General features: G+C 38.8%; 1 protein-coding gene across 6 annotated transcripts; it reads left to right on the forward strand.

Annotated features, from left to right (window-relative positions):
• The first annotated feature begins 1137 nt into the window (after positions 1-1137).
• Positions 1138-13003, forward strand: wbp1lb (WW domain binding protein 1-like b). 6 transcript variants are annotated; one of them, XM_043235014.1, is made up of 4 exons: positions 1138-1483; positions 6414-6513; positions 7210-7371; positions 10090-13003. In XM_043235014.1, the coding sequence occupies exons 1-4, from the start codon at positions 1424-1426 to the stop codon at positions 10773-10775; spliced, it is 1008 nt and encodes a 335-aa protein (XP_043090949.1). In that variant the 5' UTR covers positions 1138-1423; the 3' UTR covers positions 10776-13003. The 6 variants fall into 6 exon arrangements, with proteins under 6 accessions (XP_043090949.1, XP_043090941.1, XP_043090956.1 ...); XM_043235006.1 differs by having other exon boundaries at positions 1139-1483; positions 6411-6513; XM_043235021.1 differs by lacking the exon at positions 1138-1483 and adding an exon at positions 5257-5306 and having other exon boundaries at positions 6411-6513.
• The last annotated feature ends 37 nt before the right edge of the window (positions 13004-13040 follow it).

Genomic DNA, 13040 nt, shown 5'->3' on the forward strand with positions numbered 1-13040 from the left:
AGTGATTTTTATTGCTTGAAATCCATTTATCCTTTGCTGAAACTTCCGTGTCTTCACGGAAAGCGCACATCACGGCTACTTGGTAGAATTTATTGGGCCTACTTTGATTGGATGTTAATGTTATATGTTTAGAGGTTAATGATGAAATCTTCAAGAAATTACCAGTATTTTGTAATGGATGTGTGAATGTCGATTTTCCGGGAAAAAAGACGGAATGCTGTTGCCTGTGTTAACAGGGAAGTTTTAAATTTACCGCTAAACTCGAATCTTCTCAGCAACCTGTCAAAATAAAAGTACGATTTGACACGTAACAGAAACACTCTTATATTTGTCTTTTGTAGAGCATGATGTATGTCTTTACATATTCCATTCACTGTACCACATTAACCACGTAATTGTAGAAAAAACTATTATTATTAAAACTTTTTAAAGTAATATTTACATGGGTTGCAGTCAGGTAATTACAGTGGAAGTTAATAAGCCTATGGCCAGTCCATTATTGTTAAAATACTCACTAATAGAGACTCAATATGCATAAATAGGCAATATGCATGATACAGTCAATATAAATGTTAACATGAAAAAATGTGAAAGTGTGAAAAATCTCCAATCCCTGCTTCCGGTTGGTCAACAGCTGTGTCTTATTCACAATTTAGGACAGTTATGACTGTTTCACCCAACTGATAACACCGTCCATAAACTAGTTAAAAAACCCGTCCAGCATTTTATCTTAAAACACACTAAAAATGTTCTGTATGCCCTGTATACCTTCTTCTAATTATATGTCATGTTAGTGTCAGAGTACTTCTACTCTAGCAAACGGACCTTAAGTAGCACGGGTACATTTGTAGCAACAGCAGACTGTACATTCTATGGGTTAAAAATGATACACCTTTCTTTTATGGCGAAAATCATCACGTTCAGACTGGTTTTGTTGTCCATGGTCAGAAAATAACTAAATATATAAATAAATAGATAAACACGTTTCCGCCCCCTATCGGCGTTTCGATGCAATCGACGATCGATTCAGCGAGTGATTCTTTTTGGTAAACCGATTCAATTGAGTCGCTGAGATGATTCAAATCCCCACTGCCGCTGCGAGCGCTGCCTCGGTGGGCGGATCGAAGCGCAGTCTGTCCCATCATCACGTTGCGCACATGGCGTAGGATGTGACCGCGCCACACCCAGCTGTTTCTGAACTACAGTTCGCAGGGACCCGCTTGTGTAATAGTCGGGGGCGACCAGTGGCACGGAGCGCACGCTGCCGCTCCACTGCTGTGCCTCCCTTCATGTCCCAATAACAGCAGAAGACGAGAGGCGCGTGAGCGAGAGCCTTGCACGCGTTGAGGAACAATACGCGGCGATAGCCCTTGCGACCAAAGTCGACACCGAGACACTGTAATGTCCTATCAGCCTGTTTAAAATGGGCTTGTTTTTATATATCGCTGGATCTGCCAACCCCACCGAGGCAACTGTCTACGAGGTGAGAAAAGTCTTCTGCCGTCAAACTTTATTTGTGCTGTTGCACTAATGAACACTTTGCATCTTTCATCCGCAGTTTGTCGCGCGCGGTAACCGGTCGCGTCCTTAACAGCGTCCAACTTTTTATTTCTTTTGCAACCCGATACATCTGTTTGTTCCGAGCCTCGCGTGCCGACCAATAGTCTCGCGTCAGGTCGCGGAAGCGCGGGGCCGCGTCTCAAACCCGAGTTGGTTGCTTGCTAGGCTGCATGTTGGGGGCATGACGGTGACGGCGAAAGTGCTGCTCGGGTAGACGCCTGTATAGGTTTTGAGACACGGCCTAATAGTAAACCAGGGCCGAGTTCGGTAAACAAAAGTCTGCTATGCAGCTGCCACGCATTTCAAGATGAAATGGGTTCAATTTAAAATAGAATGAACTGTTGTGAATGTAAATGAATCGGCGCGAGTGCAAAGTAACCGTTTATATCCAATAAAACTGATTCAGCAGTTGTGTTGAAGCAGCCATTAATCCACAGACCTGTCACGTATACATTGTGTCTATCTTTTACAAAGGTCTATGGATTTAGTTATCATGATGAAGACTGTGCTAATCTCTCTTGTCTGTAGTTCAAAGAAGTGGATTCATCGATAAAATGTGCTGAGTGATTCATTTTCCTCCTGAGTGGGGATCAGAGTTACTACAATCTAGGCTTTTGTCTGCGATTTCTGTGATACTGAGTTTTATTAAAATATATGCAAATATATTTTGATACTAGCAAGGTGTCTACAGTATTTTTTTAATTTTTAAAAAAAAAAACTGCAAATAGAGCTCCTATATGTTGAATGTTGTAATGCGGTTTACGTTTTATAGAGCAGGATAAACAGAACAATAACACTAGGTTTTATAATGCGCCTACAAATTATGAAGACTGTGTTGTGTAAAGAGATACTGGTGTATTTGTTTTATTTTATTTTTTGTCAGGTACTGAGGTTCATACTTTAATTCAATTGAATTATTTGGATGTAATTGAAGTTCAAAAAGAAGTATAGACCGTTAGGACACTTTTAGTGAAAGCACATGAGCGGGTTCTGATGATTGTGTAGGCCTCTATTGATTTGATGTTCCTGTAGAGGTTTTTTTTTTTTTTTTTTTTTTTTTTTTTGGTCATTCAAGATTTGTCAAGTTTTACATGTGTATCACTTCTGAGTTTGGGTTAACTCAGTGTTGGGGATTTGTCAGGGCATACAAGTAAACGCAAAGTCAAGAAAAAGTGATTGGCTGGCATGCGTGAGGAGAAAAATACACAGGAAAGAAGAAAAAATGCTTCCAGACTGGTTTCTAAAGTGGCTTTGCGGGTACATATAAAATGGCTTCTTTTTTTTACTATATAGGAATAGTCTGCTTCTAGAACAGCTGTAGTTATGCAATGCTGTTCCTTGAAACCTAATAGGCTATTTACGTTTAACCCTACTGAAACGTGGTGATATAAAAACACAGCCCTAAACCTGTGAAGATGTAACGACAGCACCGAAGCAGGTTAACTACAGACTGTCTGTCGTTCCATCAGTCGACCACATAACCTGAAGACAAGCCTTGCAACTTAAACAGGATTCTTCCGAGGAGTGTGTTGTGTAATACAGATCGCTTGTGTTCCTCCTCCAAATAAGAATTAAAACCCCATGTGTACCCAGAAGACTCTTGAGTCTTAGCTGACTCCGTGTTAGCGTTCATCTCTTGCGTTACTTATTGAGATATTTGACATTGATGAAGAGAATGAAAGCTGAGATGAACGTTACACGCTGGTGGCCAAGTTAATCAAGTGCTGTTAAGTGTCCACAGCCAGTTGAGGTACAGGATTATGGTATCGTATGCTGTCACTGATACTCCACTTCTCACTAAGACTGTGGAAAACCAGTCAAGTACCGTTATTAGACAGGCCAGCGTTGTCCGCCGCTTTCAGCAGCTTCTCATTATAACCTATTAAACTTCAATTAGTTTGTGATATAATGTTTTCTGGCAACGAAACCGGATATGGAGAGAGCGTCCACAGCCGCAAAGAGTGAATTCAATTTGCCAAGGTCTCTCAGATGCTACACGCGTGTTTTTGAAAACTAAATAAAATTATTAAATGCTATTTATTTGAAAGAAGGCAAAGAAACTTGATTTTCAATAGTGGTTGTGTTTGGCTGCGCTGTCGGGATACTTGGGGTCAGCTAAAGACGTCATGCACTTATAATGACCTTGACACCATTTGGTAACAAAAATATATTGTAAAAATAGGTCAGAAAAGCTGAAATGGTTCTGAGAAAAGGGCTTGCGTCATTTGTTTGCAGATTCCACACGGCTTGATATTTAGTATTCAGTAGAATGTGATTCATTGTGTTTGGCTTAAGTGTCCAAATAGTTTTTTTGGGTCACTGTGTGCTTAATAATATCCAGAAACAGTATGTCCAGTCTCGTGTTGCAGAGTCAGCGCTGGTTAGTTGTGGATATTTGTGCTTGGTGATAAACGATACACTCAAAGTGCTGTGACAGTCCTGGAAAAGAATGTTCTCAAGGATGAGGCACGGGGTCATGGGGCTACACTTGACCTGATCAGCAGAATGGAGACTTCTGTGGCTATGGTCTACGGCGGACGGCTTAGTAATGGCTGTCTTGCGTAAACTCGTGGTTAAAACAGTCGGCTGTGGTTGCTAGAAAGTCAGTTTAAAAAAAAAAATAGCGAGTAAAATGTGGGGTAATTTTCATTTTTGGGTAAACCATTCCTTAACACAATAGTTTGGCGACATTTTTCGCTCGTATACTTAATTGTTCATTTAACAACTTAAGTGAACTGCTTTAACTTATTACTTTTAACGTACTGACTGTCCTCGTGCATCTTTATAATGTAAGGTGTAAAATAGATGGTCACGCTGATTTAAGCAGCATTAGCCAATATTGACATATTTATTAAAATCGGCTAAATCAATAGGCATTGCAGGACCAGCAAGCATGAACTCAATAGCCCATTATGAACACTATTCCTCAAATAAATATTAGTCAAGCGAGTATTGTGAAAGGTAATGTTGTTTGTTACCACAGCAACAGCTTTTGTGCGCTTCTTGTGTACGAACAACAGTATTTTGTAAAATTGGCAAAATGGCAAGAAAAGCATAATGTATATCGGGATTATTTAACAGAATTTTTCTATTTGTTAGGCTACTGACATAGCAAGATTATCGTAGTTCAAAGTTAGTGGTATAAGCTTGCTTGCTTTGAAACGGCCTGCACAAAACCTTTCCATTTCATTTTTTTTTTGTATTAAAATACTTTCTTGCTCATCTGCTGACTTTTCTCTGAACCCACCATGAGATGATCATGGAGAAAACCACCTTTAAAAATGGTTCATTAAAGTTTATTGGTTATATATATATATATATATATATATATATATATATATATATATATATATATATATATATATATATATATATATATATATATATATAATTACTTATAGGCAAACTAAACAGCAAAAAGGCAAAGGAAGTTTAGGTATGTTACAGGATCTAACAGAGACGGGACAAAACAGTGTGTGTCTTTTTTTGTTACCTCCTTATGTTATTTTAAACTGTCTACTCCCTCATTGAGGGATCATCTCATTATAATGCAGCCCTCCTTACAGTCCTTTACCGCCTGTAACTTTCCGTACACCAATCCCTGGCCCTTGAGTGAAGTGTGTGTGTGTGTGTGTGTGTGTGTTCCTCTCCGCTGTGTATCATGACTGCTGTGCTGAAAGGACTTTCACAAGGCTGCTGAAGGACTGTGGAGTATCATGTCTATACTGCAGCAGGAGGCAAGAATGGTAGAGAACTGGGTCGCCTAACTTTTAACCGAAATGAAACAAACGTGCCTTTTGAAGGTTTCTGCTTGTTTTGTTGTGATCTAGCTGTAGTCTTTATATTCTTTATGGCAACTGGGTGTGCTTAATGTTTAACTGGATTTACTTTAGAAAGGGAAAGAACGCTGTTTCAAAAGGTTAGGTAATTGTCAGATTTTGCAGGGCACAACGCCGACAATGTGACTTTATCAAATATGAAATGTTCAGGTGGCTTTTGTTCTTTTATATTTGGATTTAACATGAAAAGACTGGATTTTGAAACCAGCGCTTTGTTCTCTAACGTGACGCTTTTATCCCCGGATCTAAGGTTATTTCAGGTTGCAAAGATATGTTCTTTTTTTTATCTTGAATTGTATGTATTTAAGGTGTAGAGAAAATGTTTTTGATACTCCACATGACTTTTTGCTGGACTCAATGGTATAACAATGTTCTGTACACCAGTTCATTTTTGTTGTTACATTTGTATTTGCCACCGATCAACTTTTCTGTTAAAATGTTTTGATTCAGGTTTTTTTTTTTACCTGACACATTCTGATGCTTTATTTCACACAGATACAAACACAAATCGCACCCATTAGGCACCGTGATTAGTTTATCACGCAGAGTGATGAGTTTATCACTAGTTTAAGGAATAGTTAACCCAGAAATGAAAAATGTGCTGAGAATTTGCTTTCCCCTCAGGCCATCCAAGATTTTGGAGAAATGTAGCTTTACATCACGTTCTCTATAAAAACAGTACAGTGAACTTGCATTTGAGTTAGAAGCGTTAAAGTCGAAATGTCTCAGCTTTTTACTTTTCAAGATGTTGACTGATGGACTGGAGCGAGAGGATTACTGAGATGGGTTTATCAGCTGTTGTTTGGACTCTTATTCTGACAGCAACGATGAGTAAGTCACATAACGCTACATTTCTTGAAATCTTCATCCATTTGTATTGAATGGCCTGAGGGTGAGCACATTTTCAATAAATAATTATTTTAGGGTGAACTGTTCTGTTATAATTTGCGGTTATAGTGGTAAACGTTTTGTGGATTCAGCATTTATCTTGATGTTGTTTTTGTTCCCTAGCAGGTTCTCCACTGTGAGGGTGTGAATAATAAAAGCTACGTGTGCGAGACGGGACACTGCTGTGGAGAGTCCCAGTGCTGCAGCTACTACTATGAACTCTGGTGTAAGTACATCCTTCTTATTGTATCGTCATTGTAGGTGAAAATGTTTGCCGGGAATTCGTAGAGACTTGAAGACGTGAAGGGAAGTGAAACTTGAATCGAATCATCAGGTGAATTTCTTGATTGTGTCCTGGTTGAATAAATGAGACCAAGAAATAGAAAAATTTTAATTCTGTCATCGTTTCCTCGCCCTAGAGTAGTTCCAAACCTCTATGAATTTCTTTGTTCACAAAGGAAGATATTTTGAAAAAAGTTTGTAACCGGGCTGTTTTGGTCACCATTGCCTTTCATAGTAGGAAAAAAAATTCTATGGATGGCGACGGTGACCCAAAACAGCCCGGTTACCACCATTTGTTAAAAAAAATATCTCCCTTTTGTGTTCTGCGCAACAAAGAAATTCATACAGGTTTGGAACTACTCGAGGGCGAGGAAACGATGGTCGAATTTCATTTTTGGGTGAGCTACTTCTTTAAGAGCACGCCAAAATGAGGAGAAAAGCTTAAGATGCTTGACCTTGAAAGTGTGGAGTAAAAAACGACGAGACTCACAAATCGTTACGCAGAGAGTGTGACCGTTTGCGCATTAGCCCTGGATTTAGCGTAAGAGGAATTAGTCAGGTTTTAAGTAGCAGTATAGAGTACAAAGACATATTTAAAATATTTCGCTGGTGTTATTTCTCGGGGGTTTATTTTTTTCAGGGTTCTGGCTGGTGTGGGCCATCATCTTCATCCTGAGCTGCTGCTGCGTTTGTCATCATCGACGCACCAAACACAGACTGCAACAACAACAACGGCAGCATGAGATCAACCTCATTGCCTACAGAGAGGTTCACAACTACACCTCGCTGCCCTTCTACTACAGTAATGTCATCCATACTATTAGTTTTTAACCTCATTTATTTAGCGTTTCTTTATTCTTAAAACCTGAAAAGGAATTCGAAAATAGCCTGTGTTCTTCTTTATTTGCATACTACGTAGAATAAAAGTCCCCGGCTTATATTAGGTGGCCGTAACTGCTATGTACTCGCATAAAAAAAATAAGCACAGTGTACTTATTGCGCTCATGTTGTATCGCAAAACAGTTTTGCTGCTATTGAGGTGGGATGCGGGTATGGTTAGGGGCAGGTTTGGTTGGTAATTATACATGTAATCACAGAAATTCATTTTCAGGTGTAATTACATGCATTTTTACAAATATAAGTACAATATAAAAACATGCATGTACGCAATAAGTGCATTGCATTAAATTATTAATTTAAACAAAAGCACACAGCGGTTAAGGCCACCTAATGTAAAGTGGAAACGTATTTCATTTGCTAGATTATGATTTGTTTGTGTAGAGCGAAATCAAATAATTAGTATTAATTTGTGGCATTTTATCTAATTAATTACATAATGAATCGCATGTATTTTCTGTTAGTATATTTCAGTGTGTATTCTCAGTATGCGTTTGGATTGAGAGTGAAAGGTTTTCTCAGAAAGACTTATTTGGGCTTGACCTGATTTTGCTGAAAGACGAGACGATTCGTATACACCTACACCTCCTACTCTGCACCTGCTGCCTTTTGTTTACCCTCAGTGAGAGCATGTGTGAAACACCAGCGTATCAAACATTTAGCTTGAGGGGTTTTTTCACGCCATGGGACGCAAGGTTTGATCAGAGTCCGTATTTAATGCACGTCGGTTCGCATGTCAAGCATCTTAAAAAATTAACCGTGCAAATAATTGCATGATTAATATTATGAGTAATATCTGTATCCCTGTTCTCAGTGAAAATACTTGTCTTGCATGAACTGGCTGTGATTTAAAAAAAAGGCAAACAACACAAGCGCGCAATGATATTTGTATTACAACCGCTAAAAGTTCTGAAAAAAAAACTTGATTTTTAACAATTTTCTTTGTGCATTCTGTGTAATCTCAATCAAACTGCAGCTGGGTTATTTTGATTAGTTTACAAATAACTAAAACATACAGCGAACACAATAAAACACAATAGATAAAGTAATAAAAAATGGGTTTTGAAAAACCTGTTAATCTCTAAGAGTTATCTGTTTTTTGTAAATAAACTCCTCAAAAATAGACATTTAGTGCGTCAGAGTACACCAGAGTACAGACAGTGCTAATATCATCTGTGTTGTGAGCACGTCACGTGATGATAACTACATCAGTTGAGTTATTTTGCTTTATCATTTTATGGCTTTTTATTATTTAATCTTGAGATTGTGTCATAAAATGCTTGCTTATGATAGTTTCAGTACCTGAAGCGTACGCAGTGAACCTCGCAGAACATGCATTACCTGCCCTATAGTAGACATGTATAGCTTTACTGGGTTTGATTACAGTGCTGATATCTAACTGCATTTTCCTGCTTTCATGTCATTTATTTATTTATGATCGAATGCGTAGCTTTTTACTGTACTAGACCACAGTAAGATGGATAGTGGTTATAAATAGCATTATAAAAGCCTTGTAACTAGGTGGGTTTATAATGGTATTATAAATATAGCAATCCTTCTGAATGAAACACACAGGAGTATTAAATTGTATTTATCAGTCTTCAGACAGACATACATAGTTTGCGTTTCATAATTGCTGATACAGCTATTTTTTTTTAAATTAGAAAATGATAGTCATTAATGTCATTTATGTTAATGTTTACCCAGAGAGACAATAGATGTGTTTAATGTAACAACAGTCTCAAAGCACAAAACTGGACATTCTGTAATAAAGTGCAGTCTGTTTTCATCAGCCATGGATCAAGGACAGCTCACAAAATCCGATGCGTCACACTGATTGTTGATGGGATGAGCTGATAAACTTGGTATTTTGGGGTTTGCGTATTAACAGTCTGTTAAAAATGGTGCACGTTAAAAAACAGGCTATACATTTTCTCGTTTAAAGGGTTATTTCACTCAAAAAGGAACTCTGAGTGATCATAAAGAGTTGAAAACTATTCAAAATATTGTGTTCTCCCTAGGGAAGAAAGCGCTGCAGTCAATTTCTGCCACTAAAAGCTGAAATTGACATCAGATGTTGAAATTTATGAAATGCCTAGTCAAAAGTTGAAAAGAAAAGTTGAAGACAAAGTGGAAAAACATTTGAAATAAATGGAAAATAATAAAAAAGGGCATAAATCTACGTTAAATCAAGGTGTAATACATTTCTAAATTCTAATTCTAATAAAAATGATCAGAAACCAAAACTATGATATACTGTGATAACTATGACCGTTAATAACGATTTCAGTTATGACTTTGCCATAAATTTGTATGTCATAATTTAGTCAAAATTGACAGTCGTATGAGTTTTGTCATAATTTCGACTTATCTTCGAAATATGTCATAAATTGCATAATCAAATGCAGTCGTAATTATGACTTGCCAAAGCACGATTTTGTTTTTAAATGTAGCAGAAATGAACTTTTATTAAGTTATGAGACAGTTTTGAAAAAACAAGAGATTACCCCTTCAGAAGTAGTTACAACTTTAGCTCTTCAACCATAACAAAGTCTGAATTTTGATTTGCTTTAAATTCCCCTTGCTTTTCTCAGACATTTTCTCACCATTCTTTCTCTTTTAGGATTCCTACCCAACTATCTCCTTCCAGAGTACGAGGAGGTAGTGCATCGGCCGGCTACGCCCCCTCCTCCATATAGTGCCTTAAACACGGGCCCTCCGACCTACACGAGCCCTTTAACCACCGAGCAGCAGGATGCACACTGCGCACCCGGACGGACCACTCCAGTGCCGCCTGCATCTGAAACGCTCTGCTCCAGACCCAGCCTCGAGGACATCCACACCTCTGACGGGTACCACCAGAAAGAAGACGGCAAGGGCGAGATGGAGCTAGAGCAGGACTCGGGAGGCGCTCAGCAGCCTCCCAGCGCGGAGAAGCAGAACGACTGCAGGAAGGAGCCGTTTAGGAACGTGCCGATACCTGAAGAGAAAGAGAGGAGTGTGGGAAGACACCGCAGATTCACAGGGGACTCTGGGATTGAGGTGTGTGTTTGCGGACGAGGCTTGGAGAGCCACGAGCCCAAAGAATTCGAGGGGCTTTTGAGCGACGAGGACCAGGAGGATTTCTGCGAGGAGTGCGGCCTCCGTTCTTACGGAGAGGAAAATCAGGGAACTCTGTCCCCAGAAAACAGGGTAGAGCGTGGAGCATCGCCAATGTCGCAATCTAAGAATCACCCGCTCTGCCTCTATTTGCACACAATTAATGAACAAGAGGGTCCGCTACATAGCAACACAGAATCGTCAAGCTAAGGCGAGAGGAGGACAAGACGTACAGGGAAGCTGCGGCATGCAGTGCAGGAGCAAGCAAAGACTTTGCTGAGCAATTGCACAATATGTACACTTGTTTGTAAGCATGCAATGGAAACGATTGGATTTTCTCTACACCGTTGTTCCGTCTTTTTAATGCGGTTCAGAATCTTAAAAGTGCGCAAATACGGGCTCCAAGTGCTCCACTAGACGATACACGTGGTGCTGTAGCGGTGCATTCAGGTATTCCCCGGGAGATTCGTATTTACGAGTTGAGTCGTCGTAGTTCTGACATTGCGTAGTAAAATGGCGGAGTAGAAAACATCCACAAAATATTTAGTTTGTTTTAATGTTTTTATTTAATATGTAAAGGTGCTGTAAATCGAATCGCAGTCTGTCGTAGCCGTACAACACGTTTGTACGTGCAGCACAGCAAAAGAAAAATACCCTCAATACATCCGCAGCTCAGAAACGCATGGAATATTCATCGTTTCTTCTTGGTGGCAGTCGTTTGCGTTCAGCTTGTGAATACGATCTGCCTGACAGTACTTGTGCGCATCGTAAGACATCCTCCAGGTACGGCCGCATTTACTCTGCGCAGCTTTGTGGGGGAATTCAATGAATTGAAATCGAGCGAACATGAAAACGAAGCTTTCAGATTCATGTACAATAATGTGAATTCAGTAGAAAGCTGCTCGGTTGGATATTGACTTCCGCGTGAGCAGTGCTATGCGCGTTGCCACGCTATTGAGAACGGACCAGTTTTACCTTCGAAATTTTGCTGAAATTGAAACGTGACCAGACTTTAACCGAGCTTCGAAATATGTAAACACTAGTGCGCTAAACGTTGTGTCCTCGGGACGGTCGAAGAGCAATCTAAAAACTGACTGAACACCAGAAAAACACCATGTGCTTTTAATGTCCATGGTGACTTTCCATAATGTGATGGGACGAATCTTATTGGTGTGGTTTTTTTTTGTTTTGCACAATCGCGTTCTTCTGAATGAGTCGTATTCATGATTATTCATTTCAAATGCAAGGTATTTACGTACAGTCTTAATTCACATTCTGTCTGTTTATATTGTGCTCTTTTGGCTGCCGTGTACTCTGATGAATTATTAATGTGTATTTGGTGTTCAGAACCAGTTTGATTTATAAATCTGAGTTTCTGTAGCCAAACTAGGCTATACAGATGGTGATACGGGGCCGATGTTAGAATTGGGCTTGGAGCTGCTTTATTACTACTAATCATCGGTTTTTGATTGCAAGCATACATCCATACATACATAATCAATATTCCTTTTGAACCTGTAGGGATGAAAGCCTTGCCAAAGGGAGGTGTCTTTAGCACACAAGCGTTTACTGCATTAAGTCGGTTCTTTTAGGTGTTTAGTCATTGATATAAGCTACCGATTAAATTATTATTATTTTTTTTTAATTTCTGATTGAACCTATTCAAGTGAACTCCAAAGACAGAAACACTTTGATGTTTGTAAAATGATAATATACATGAATCTTTGTGTAAAGCACATCTCGTTGAACTTGATGAACACATATGGGTACAGATTTGATTAAGCTTTATGGTGGTAACATGGTTTTTTTTTCAAGTGCCTTTTATTTCAATTTTGCACTGTTACAACCACTCTAAATATGGTTTCGCATGCCAGTTGTCAAGTGACTTTTTAAACCTTAGCCTCATCGAATATAGTTTTATATAAAAACTGTGCCTTGATTTTATATTCACATGCATACTAATGAGCCATGTATGTAATGATATGATGATCTATTTTTGTACTTCTGCACCAAAGTAGCTTCAGTTTCAAGGTCCTCCATGACCTCTGAACACCGCTTTCAAAGCTCTCCAAGTTAATTTATTTCACCGCCCTAATGAATGTTATTAGAAAAGAGATTTGCTGCTCTTACCGGTGTCTCTGTGATGACAATCTATTATTATTATTATTATTATTATTATTAGAGCTAGCTTGGAGACCGATACCTAATCAATCTCTTTCTCTGATATATTAACTCTGATATATTAAATTAATATTAGATGCTGATTTTCAAAGTCTTAAATGCTCTGATGCGTCCCATTTAAGGCTTAAAATATTATGTCATATTGTACAGCCTGCAGCTGTTTCGTCTAACAATGTAATCAAATGAGTTATGACGCGGTTGATATTTTTATCTGTTAAAAAAATCGCTAAACTGTTCATTAAATCAAATCAAAACAACACGTGTGAGTGTTTTTCTTTCATTAGTAGGGATTCT

The sequence above is a fragment of the Puntigrus tetrazona genome, chromosome 1 (genome assembly GCF_018831695.1).
Source record: "Puntigrus tetrazona isolate hp1 chromosome 1, ASM1883169v1, whole genome shotgun sequence".
In the NCBI taxonomy this organism is placed as follows: Eukaryota; Metazoa; Chordata; class Actinopteri; order Cypriniformes; family Cyprinidae; genus Puntigrus; species Puntigrus tetrazona.